At 33.3% G+C, this 12,347-nt stretch overlaps 1 protein-coding gene across 1 annotated transcript; it reads right to left on the minus strand.

Moving 5' to 3' along the window:
* Window positions 1–258: 258 nt before the first annotated feature.
* On the minus strand, window positions 259–1,814 carry LOC114755647 (protein MITOFERRINLIKE 1, chloroplastic). The gene has a single exon (XM_028944507.1). It carries the CDS (start codon window positions 1,745–1,747, stop codon window positions 557–559), a length of 1,191 nt encoding a protein of 396 aa, XP_028800340.1. The 5' UTR covers window positions 1,748–1,814; the 3' UTR covers window positions 259–556.
* Between the last annotated feature and the right edge of the window lie 10,533 nt (window positions 1,815–12,347).

A 12,347-nucleotide genomic window follows, 5' to 3' on the forward strand; every position in this document is an offset into this window, starting at 1 on the left:
ATACGCACCAGTGGTTTAAAGGAGTAAGATGGTTAGACTACGAAAATGTGAACAGTACAAGAGAAACACTTTAAACAATTAAAAAAAAAAAAAAAACAGTGCTCAATCAAATACAAACCTGATGAGGATGATCTCAAGCAAGTCCTAGAATATAAATTTTTGTGGCCAATCTCTACTTTTTGCTAAAAGCAGGAAATTGGCTACCTCTCCTCAAATGAAATCATGACAACAAATTTCAAACATATACAACACTTGAAGTAACATCAAAGACTCTATTAGATAAAACCATAAACTAGACTGGACCATTCCCTATCTCTTTCTTCACTGATCCTTATGCCAGTGCATGGGATACAAACTATTGGGAGACTGATATAACCACAATTATTTTGAAACATCATGCATGCTAGTTTCTATTATTGAATGGGAGTACATCAAACATATAGTGGAAAAGTGGGTAGCTGTAATTCCTTATGACAAATGTTTACATTACAAACAAAAACAACTCATTTGTAAAAGCAACAAAAGGGAGTTAAAGAATACCACAGATGCCGTTAACTCAGCTAGGGGAAACAGAAATTTCACTTAATTGCTTCTGCCTAAGATATTGGTGCAGTATGGTAAGCCTTGCTGTTTCAAACGCAAAATAACCCAGTGCTGAAAAGCAAGCACTATGAAGAACTCGAGGACCCATCCCTCTAGTCAATCCAACCCAACCTTCTTCCTTCAAAATGTGCTTCACAGTAGATGAAACTCCACCGTAAATAGCAGGAGAAACTTTATTCATAGCTTCCCCATGAACTTGAGTCATCAATCTGGTCTTGACCACATCAAGTGGTGTAGTGAGAGAAGCTGATATTGCCCCAGCAAGTGCCCCACACATGACACTCTGAAATGGCTCCAAATGATTCTTCTTCGTCGTACGCAATACTGCGGCTTTTAAATACTCAAATGATGAATAACTCAAAACCCCTGCAGGCAAATTTCTCAATAATGTAGCAGAGTACCCTGCATAAAGACCTAATATACCATCTTTCTCCAAAATTTTTAACAAAACCTCCCAAGACCTGCCTTTAGCCCCAGCTTGCATTCGCTGAGTAATCAACTCCTTTGGAACCATTATTGCAGAAGACACAATATTGCCCATTGCGCCAGCCGTTGGTGGAATCAGAACCAAAGGGTATTTCTCAAATCTCGACAAGAACGACTTTCCAAACTCACAAGTACCAAAATACACCGCCGACGAAGCCGTGGAACCAACAATCACCGCCGAAACACCACTGTAAAACCCTAGAATCCCCTTTGTTTGGAAGGTCTTAACAATGGCATCGAAAGCATTCTTATAAATCTCCGACGCACCTTTGGTTTGCATCTTCGTCTTGATGGTATCTAGCGGGTGCAGACAGACGTAGGTAAATGCTCCAGCAATGCCGCCGCCAGCTGCGCCGATAAGGGCTCGTTCGAAAACCGAGAGATTCTTCATTAGCGTTTGAACCTTGGGGCTGTTTCTTGATGTGGGTTTTAGAAATCTCTGGGATGTAGGCGTCGCGTGGGTCTGAGTAGCCATGGAGGTCGAAGCAAACGTGAGTTTGGGAATGCGCCCGTCGCCAAATTCGAATCCGTGTGCGTCATTGGAGGTGCGAGTGATTGTGTTGAAGTGGTTTAAGATGCCAGTGAAGTCAGTGAGACTTGAAGAATCACAGAGATTCGGGGATGGAAGACCAAGAGAAGCCGAGATGCTGGCCTCCATTCCTACTATCCTATTGCCTCGCCGCTCAATCGCTCAGCAGTCAGCAACAGGCGAATCCGAGGAGAAAGGCAAAATGGGATTCTTATTTTTCTCTATTATTTAAAAAATGAGCACCTATCATTTATCAACTACCTTTCTTTTCATGTTCAGTGTTTTTTCTTGGCAGAAACAAGTATTTATACTCATCTCATCTTATTTATAAATTATTGTTAACATATTTTACACAGACTTAAAAAAAAAATTTAATTAACTTTCATTTAAAATTCAATAACTGTCATATTTTATCCATATTTAATATATATTATACCCAATAAAAATAAAGTTAATACAATAATAAATAAAGAGTAAAATTGTACATTCAAATCAAAAGTTTCTCTCTCTGCCCTACAAACAGGATCAAAAAATTTCTTCTCTTTGTACCCTATAAACAGGATGAGAGGAGAAACATCCTTCCTTAAAACTCTTTTAGTATGCTTTTAGAAACGTTACAGTTCAAACAGTTTACGAAACAAGCCTGTAAATTGAAATTTTAAAATTTGTTTCCCGGGTTACTAATCACTAGTAAATTTCATATTTTTAGTCAAACTTTAAAAATTCATAACTAATTATAGAAAAATCGTATTGAGTTGGTTTAAAATTCTATTTAAAACTCCTTCAATTCTCTACAGGGAAAAAATATTTTATGGTTTATTTCCTTGCTTAATTCATACAGTTAATTGTGTGAATTTTCCTATTCATTTGATAAAGACTGTACTTTCCAGTTACTCTGTCTTAATTTTGAGCAATTATAACTCTTAGGACACACATCCATTTTAAGTAATCTACCACTTGCTTTAAAGCTTCGAATGTGTATTTTAAACATACCAAATTTCATAGGTAGATCCCATCGTTTGCCTCACTTTCACTTTATCACCATTTTGTGACTCATTTAGGAATAATTTATCCACGTCACTTGTATTAATAATTCATAATTATTTCTTTTCATGCATATTGTCATTCCATCAATGTACTAACCATTTTTATTTATCATTATATTTAACCTTGCATGCCATTAACATCATTTAGCATCACATAATATTAATGGCATATTCATATCATACATTGACATACAAATTATATAATATAATATAATATAATACATTTTTCTAAATTCTTTTCCTCTTTTCCTTGCTTCCACTTCATACATCATCTTGCTTGCTCATTATCATCTATTAGGGTTAGTTAAGGGAGAGTAAGATTTGAGAAAATCTCAACAGCAAACAGTTATCCATATGCATGCAATACTAATGCATGGTGAATAATATGCTTGGCTATACGCTTTCATACTTGTATGCTTATAAAATGACATGTTCTAATGCCCAACATTTCATTCACACATGGTCATGGAATATATAAGAAATAGAGCAACATTCAATCTTTCATAATCTAAATCATCATTAAGCGACATGAACATATAAGCACACATATCAAGCACATAATAAGGGCAAGTTTATTACCTTGTAACATTAAGCTTTCTCTTTGCTTCTTTTGCTTCCAACCATCAAAGTTGCTTGATCAACCTTCGCATTCATCTTTCTTGGGGTCTCATGGCCCTAGATGCATCAACACATCATTGCCATTTATTCATTAGTACTATGGTAACCAACAACATTAACACTTTGTTCTCTATGAATTATATTAGCTTCTAACTTTTAAGTTTGATTTCCAACATTTTTAAAATTAATCTCACATGCTATTCTCTCATAATTTTGCATGTAGAATTCATTTTTAAGATCAAAATTATCAAAATCCAAGTCCTTCCCCCAGAACCAACTTTGGCCAAATGTATAGGGTTTTAGAATTTAAAATTCTATTTTCAATTCTAATGCTTCCAAACTTGCTTTCTCACCTTTATCGTACACAATTTTCATTCTCAACATATTGGAAGCATCAAAATCATCAAAATCTAACCCTAACATGAACCCTAAGTCTGGCTAAAGTTATTCAAAGGTCAGGGAGAGGTTGGTTTTCTTGCAAATTTATCACAAAACAACTTCATTCTTGTTCCTTTCAGGCCTTCAAACATTATTTTAACATTAATTTCATCTTCTCTTAAATCTATCAATTTTGTGTAGCATGTTCCCTTGGGGTTTCAAGCTCCTAAAATCCAACAAAACCCATAACCAAGCCCAACAACAACAAAGGTAATAGAAACAATACTAAAAATTATGAACATACTTGTTTTGGAGCTTGATCTTGTATGGCTTCTGTTGATCTTGTTGGAAATTGTGCCCTAGGGGCCAATCATTATGTTATGAACATTGTTGATTTATGAATTTATTAATTACGTTATCATATTATTTGCATATTTACTGTGATGACTATCCTTGGATAAACTCATGATTTATCCTAAATGTCCCTGGTCAGTCATCTATGTGGGAGCAGAGATGAAATAAGACCAGTATGACTTTAAAAATATATAGAGATATAAATTAAAGTCATAGGCACATGTAAGAGTACAAGGTGTTGGACCGACTTGCTATGAGAGAGCTGCATGGGTTAAGTCATAAGCTTCTCTCATATACAAACCATGTCACTGTGCCCTTTGACTTGAGATCATCATGGATTCCTACATGAGAAACGCTCAGCTTTGACCTAGTCAAAAGTTACTTTTGACCGAGTGATCATAAAGACTATGTTCAGGCTTAGTGGTTTTTCATGCGGAGGAATGTGAATGGTCAAGATGGAATTTGTCCCTCACATTCGTAGAGAGATATTACTGGGCCCCTCAATGAGTGAGTCTGAGAAATGTATGGCCATACTATAATGGAAAGGTAGTTCCATTTCTATACTCAGACTACTCAGGGATCGAGAAAGTAACGGTCATGAATAGGAGGATGACGTTCTCCATGCCTCATCCATGACCAAAATGTCGTGTGACAAAAGGGACGTGATATGGTTGTATGAAAGGTTACATCGTTCAACGATCCTCATATGATTTGGGTAGTCGTGATGTCTTGCTAGAGACCGCTTACGACTTGTGTGTCATTATAGTTAATGGCTCACTGCCAACTTCATATGGACCTATAGGGTCGCACACAAAATAACCCAACACGAGTTATGATGTCCAGATTCATTGAATCTAAGATATGTCTAGATTCAATGAATAATATAGGGTGGACGTGTGTGTATATATATATAAAAATTCGTGTATATATATTACATAAATATAAGAGATATTAATTGTTAGATTTAATTTATAAGGATAAATTAGATCTATGTAAATTAATTCCGTCATATCTTTATTTTGAATTAAATAAATAGGTGAATTAAATCTGTGAGACGGATTTAATATAAGCCATATTTATTTAATTGTTCTCTTATCTGATTAGGCAATATTTGATATTGCATTAATTTCGAATTAATTAATTATCATTCATAATACTATAGCATCCTATATATTTGAGATTAGGAGCTAGGGTTTTAGTGAATGAGAGGGCGAAAGCTTGCAGATAAGAGACGGCCAAAGATAGAGAGAGGAGGACGATTCTTTTTGAAAAAAAACCCTAGACAGATAAAGAGGCGCTAGCATGCCGTTCGTGACTGGAGAGCTATTCGTGTGGATACCGGTAGAGGAAGTCGACCGAAGTTGTCGACTTCGAACGACAAAGGAGGCGAGCAGAGGCATCCTGAACAGTGAAATCACCGAGCCACCAAGAAATCGAACACCGAAGGTAATGCTTCTTACTACTTGACTTAAACACGATTGGTAGATCCGGGCAAGGGATTGAAATTTTAAGTTTATTTTCCGCTGCGCGTTTTTCAATTCCCTTCAGATCTTCTTCCCCTTTCTCACTTCATATTTTCAGCTTCTCCTCCCTTCTTCCTTGTGTGGTTAAAAAATCTTGGCCATGCGAGGAGAAGGCATATTTATAAAAATTTGCTTAAATCCTAGCCCTTAATCTTTTGTGTGTGTGGCTTGATCTTGGCCACTCACTTAATTTCTATGGCCATGTGTCCCTTAGCTTGTTGATTATTGCCACCTAACCCTCTTAGATATTTCCTTTATTCAATAGAAGTGCCACCTTATGAGACACATCAAATGCCACCTATTACACATGTAAAGAAAACTGATATTTTATTGTATAATTCCATTCTTCCAAACTTAACTCTTAACAAAATATAGTATTCTATTCATGTCCTCTCATCAAATTTGCTCTAAAATAAAGAGAAAAATAGGGAAAAATTCGTGCACAATCATACCCTTGGCTATTCCTCTAACTATTTGATGATTTTACGTCGTATCAGGTACTTTTTTTAGGTCTTGACTTACCTGATAACCTTGGGACATGCTCTGACACCTTTTTTAAATGACAATTAACTTCATGTGGCATTATATAACATGCCTAAAGAGAGAGTAATGCTCTTTCCTTATTCTTTTATTAAAACATTTAATAATATTTATTTTGAAGTAAAGTTAACCGAATTCTTTTTATTGGTCTATAACGCCGAGAATCTGCCTCTAGATACCAATACTATTTTTTTATTATGAGAAATTTCTATAATTTTTCTCAAGTCAAAAATCAATCCATAAACGGTTTATTTTGACTTTTCCTGAATAGTGTATAATAGGCTTTAACATTGTTAAAGCCAATCTCTTCACTTTCTAGAGGCAAAATTATTTTTAAAACCTGTGATAATTTCTTGAGTATTATTCTTGATTTTTCTCCAATTATTTGAGGCCTCCTCATATTTTAAATAATTTAATTTGACTAATATCTATAATTAGCCAAAACCCTGGGAGTTTCATCAATTTGCTCTAAGGGTATTTTCATCATTTTTAACCCCATAAGGGCCTTGGAACCTCATTTCCTTTTTTTGGGGATTTTCTAGAATTTTCGAGCGTACTTTCCATCACTACCCTTTCTGACCCGAAACTTTCTGAATTTACAATTAGGTCCCTGCTCAGGTTTAGCCTTAGGAGTCATCCCACTGAGGTTCTTAGCATAACCTTTGGCCTTTAATAATCTCTAGTTCCTATGCTCCAGTCCTCGAGCCTTTATCAGAGTCTCTAATTTGCCTGTCTTGAGGTCCTATAAAACTCTTATATTGCGATTTAGTACTTGGAAATTTTCTCGTCCTTCCAAGGAACTTTCTACAAAGGAACCATGAGTGCATCCAAATAAAGTTGGAATCAGAGAAGACAAAGTGTTATACTGTTTGGTAGGAAGAAGAGAGAAAACCTTTCCTCAAGATCATGACCACGAAGGAATTGATAAATAAATAGTGAGAACGCTTATCTAATATGGATTTTGGTGTTGAATGTGCAAAGAAGAAAAATCAACACTCTTCCACCAAAATCAAGCGAGTTGTCACAAGGATAAAAGAAAATATGGTGATAACTAATGTCTTGTTTTTCACTTGCATTCAAATATTTTTCAAAATTGAAAGGTAATATTTTGTGTTTTAAAAGTTAGAAATGCTTTAAATCTTTCTGCTGGATTTTTCCCATCACTAATATGATAATTCTTAATCTTAATGTGCTTGAACTCTTGAATCCTAAACCTTATCTTCTAACATATTAGACCTTCAATCTTACAAGTTAACCATATATATGAGTTTCAAGTCTATCTGTATACACCAAAGCCTTATGCTTAACATATTTATCCTAATTGACTAAGTTATTCCAAGCATGATAATGCATTAACCATTTCAATGGAGTCACTTATATACTTTCTAGGACCTATTTAACATGCTAGTTATTTGGACTAATAAGTTAATGCGCTGCATTGTTCAAAAATCCAAAACTTGAGCATGATCAAAGTCTTTGAACCTTCATTGTGCCAATACCTTCTGACTAATATATTATTCACATGACTTCTACTCTCAGGAAACTTCTTTAAACTTGTTAACACTATTGCTTAATGTGTTATCCGGTCTGATCTTACAAACTAAAGCTATTTGATGTTTTTCCTCAAATTGTTGACTTCCTTGTTTTTAACAAAAGAAGTTGCCTTTAACAAGCTTCAAAATCTAGTTTTCAATGTTCATGTTTTAAATAATTGCATTGACAACCTTATTTCAAAAGAAGCATTGTTTTATCTTCTAGCTTCATGTGTATTGTTTTACATGATAATCATTATTTAGATAAAGTTTTTTTAATTAAAAAAATCATGATCATTCATGGCTAAGTTGTTTTTCTTCATAAAATTTAGCCCAAGCAAATCTATTTTCAAATGACATTTTCAAAAGAATTGTTATCGATACTCTTTTAGTTATAAAAACTTTTGATTTTCTCCTTCCTCAAAGATTATATGGTTTATTCATATAAGAGAAAGAGAATTAACATAACTACCATTTTGTGGACCCAAGAGAAAGCTGGGTACCAAAGAATCAATATTTTTGTTGCAGGAGGTATCCAAAAAGGGGAGTTGAGTACCGTCTTGCATACTCAGATACTAACCATAGAGGATACAAAACTGATAAAAAAGCACAAGTGGTCAATGCCAATCTCTTAAAAGGTGCTTAGTATCATGGTTTAGCAAAAAGCAAAATGTGATGGCAATCCCTTCAATTGAGTCTGAATTTGTAGCAATAAGTTGTTGTGCTCATGTCCCATGGTTAAAACAACAACTACAAGATTTAGGAATCAATCTCAAAGATATCCCAATTCTTTGTGTAAAAGAATGCAATACATCATGCCTGAACCAAGTATATCGATATTTGATATCACTTCATTTAAGATCATATGTAAAAGAAGGATGTGAAGTTTGTTTTGTAGAACACTATTTTGACAAGCAGAAAATAGAGGCAAATGGTGGAACCTTTACTTGAGAACCTTCTCAACAAAGGCTTGTGAAACTAAAAGAGATATTTCTCAAGAAACAACCCTAGTAATGCACTAATTGATAATATTATCATAAAACTGAGGATCAAGATAAAGAAGTTTTGGAAGAACTCACTAACCTTATCAAGTTAGTATGTTCTATAGAATATTATTGAGAAAGCTATGAAAGGATAGAGAAAGGCAATAAAGGTGGAGTTCTTAACAACGTGATCAAGTAGCTTACTAACATCTTAACAAAATCTCTTGCGCAACTATAGTTTAACTACATAAGAAGAGAATTGGGAATGATAAATCCCAATGAGTTAAATTTGTTTTGCAGGGTTGCTCTATTATGAATAAGAAAAATAGGGAGATAAATAGAGGAGAAAATTATCGAGTTCATGATCAAAAAGTTTCAAGAGCAATGCAAAGCACTTTATCGATAACCTACTCAAGAAAGGTCTTTGCCATGAAGTTATTGATAGACATAGAGCTTGAGTCAAAGAGGAGTTTGAAGAAGTGCAGCAAATTATCCAAAAACAACTTGCGAAATACATCCATCAATAAAGTTATCAATGAATGTACTTACTGAGAAATTTATCGATAAATAAGGAAGAATTGCATAGAAGAAGTGTGCACACTAGAGATTTGTTATCAATAAAATTATTGATAAGACATGTTATCAATAAAATAACCAAAGTTTGGTGACATCTTTCTAACTCACTCTACTTACTCGAATAAGGAACATTTATTTGAATTCAAAAAAAAAACTTATTTTGCTCAAGGAGAGTCAAAGCTTAATGCGTTTCAAAATGTCTTAATTTTGTCTTTATGCACATATTAAGGGGGAGCTTCACATTCACATGTTTCTTATATCTTAAAAGCTGATTTCTTTTTCAAATAGCATACTCATTCGTATTTTCTATTGTCACACCTTAGCTTACAACCCTTTTTAATATTAAATAGAAGTAACTGGAACTACTCATTAAATCCTTAAGTTAGAAAATTTTAAATTTTAAAATAATTGGGTTACTATTCATTATAACTCTAAAATTAGCCCAACTTTAAAAAGTCATAACTAAATCTAGAGAAATCAAAATGAGGTAGTTCTTAATTCTATTTGAAGCAAAGATCTTTAAGGAAAAAAATACTTTCTGATTATGAATTCATCCCATGTGCACCCAATTTTCACGCAAACATGCACGGTTCATATAGTTAATTTTTCTTTCTTTTTTTTTAGAATTTATGCCTAACTTTAGATATGCATAACTTTTTGTACGAAACTTCAATTTTAATGAATTATTACTCATTTCAAAGCTAAGAATGAGATCTATTAAACTATCAAGTTTCATGGTCAAACTTCTTCATTTTCCTAAAATCACAAGGATCCAAAATAATTTTAGATCATTTCCATCCCTTTTAAGTGCCATTCTTGTGTAACTATACCATATCAACTGATATGATACCTTTCCTATAATGCACACTATATGATTATTCTTTGTTTATGTTGCATATCATAGAGTAGTCATTGAGTCATCAAAAGATATAGTTATTACATCATTTTAAAACATTGATCTTAAGTCCATACATGACACATAATAATTACTATTCATGCTAAATCCATTTTCTTGTCTTTTTCTTGTGCATGGTGTTGATTTAAGCATTAAGGGGAGTGAGATTTTATGCAAATCTCAATAGTAGAGAACCACAATTGAAATGTTAAACAAGCAAAGCATGTCAAGTTATATTTCACATGTTACCGTTATGGTAACAATCACTATTGATGCCATGAAAAGAGAGCAATATACCATATCAATAAACAACTCAACAATGCATATAGCCAAGACATAAATACAAGGATTTGAACATATCATCACATATCTAGCTCTACCACATCATGGCATATAACAAGGAATAACACATAGCAACAAACCATGCAAGTTAACATTAAAATTGTAAGTTTTATGCTACCTCTTGGCACACTTGATTTCTTGATTTTTTGTCCTTATTCTTGAGTCCTTTCTTAATCATCAACAATGACCATCAAGTAACAACAATGACATTCTAAATCAATTTAAACAAGTCTTAAACATTTTAATCTAAAACCCTAACCTTTTAACCTTTATTTTAGGGTTTTAGTATTATCTTTCTTAATATAACTCCCACATACTTTTTCTACATGATTTTTCATGTAGAATCCTTTTATGAACTTAGATTTATCAAAATCCAATTCTTTCGTCCACTTATAGCTTTGGCCGAGAGGTAGGTAGTTAGGGTTCAAAAATTCTATTTTCAATTTTAATGCTTCCAAACTCTCCACATATCCCTACATAATTTCACTTTCTAAACTTATTGGAAGCATCAAATTAACAAAAATGAAAACCCTAGATTCAAGAACTAGCTCTGGTTGAAAGGTATCTCTAGGTTTCACAAGTTGAAGTTCTTTTCAAAGTAAGGTTTAAACACCATTTTCCAACCATTCTCTGTCCTCTAATCTATATACAACCTTTAAATCATTCATATCTCATCATGAAACAAATTGAACAGCACCAAACCCTAAGGTTTCTAACCTTTAACTTCCATCAAAATCATATTTAAAACCATTAATCCTTGGAGCATCATAAACTAAAAGGAAAATCAAGCTCTTAGCTTGATTTAGCTCTTTATTTGACCTAAGTTTGGCTTGATCTTCTCCTCCTCGTCCTCCTTGTTCTAACCTTTCCAAATACTCTCCTCTCTTTTCACTCTTGGGTTGGCCAAAACTTTGGGCCATGGGAGAGGGAGGGTGTATATATAAAATTAATCCAAAAACTACCACATGGTAGCTCTAATTACCATCTACTTTCACCCTTATACACTTAGCACCATCTTGCATTCACTTTCTCATGATTTAGCCACATAATCCTCATTAGGTGTTCCTCTCATTGATTAAAGATGCCACCTCATAGGACACCTCAAGAACCACCTAGCATGCAAGTGATGAAATCACATTTTTTATTCATAATTCCAATCTTACAAGCCTAACCTTCAACAAATTGTATTATTTCACTTAGGTTCTTCCCCTCCTCATTTAATGTGAATCCAACTAGAAACATAGGGAAAAATATTATCCCACTAAGCTCATGATTATTACACTGTATAATAATCTCACAATATTAGTTAAATTTTTCTTAAATCTTGTTAAATCAACTGTTTCCAAAAATTAATTTCTTTATACGAATAACTTATTTTAAATGAGGAAAGGTTCCCCTAATTTTCTCAAAATTTATTTTTCCTACAACTTCTTCAATTAAATTTTTTTCAAAATTGGCCTTTTATCAATATAATTAGCTTTTAATATTTAAAGCTAATCTCTGCATCCCTAAAGGCCAAGAGTAATTTTAAAATTTATAATAACCTCTTAAATAGTTTTTAAATTTTTTTTTATAAATTATTGAGGCCTCTACATATTTAAATAATTCAATTTGGGAAAATTTTCCTTATATAGATAAAATCCCAAGAAACAGTAGAAAATTTCAAAATAAATTATTGGGGAAATTGCAATTTAGGACCTTGGAATTGCAAAAACGCAGATAGGGACCCTTGACAACTTCACTTTGGGTTTTGACAATTTCATGACATATTATTGTTGTCAAAACCCAAAGTGAAATTGTCAAGGGTCCCTATCTGCGTTTTTACAATTCCAAGGTCCTAAATTGCAATTTTCCCTAAATTATTTTCATGCTATTTTTATCTTTCAAGCTTCAAATACTATCCTAAACCTTTCATTCCATTTTCATGAATTTTTGAGAATTT

This window comes from Neltuma alba, unplaced genomic scaffold, assembly GCF_004799145.2.
Source record: "Neltuma alba isolate B1F8T4 unplaced genomic scaffold, ASM479914v2 tig00010300_pilon, whole genome shotgun sequence".
NCBI lineage: Eukaryota > Viridiplantae > Streptophyta > Magnoliopsida > Fabales > Fabaceae > Neltuma > Neltuma alba.

Excerpts from the sequence above, each read along its gene's own strand:
- LOC114755647 (XM_028944507.1), bottom strand. The coding sequence starts at position 1,747 with ATGGAGGCCAGCATCTCGGCTTCTCTTGGTCTTCCATCCCCGAATCTC.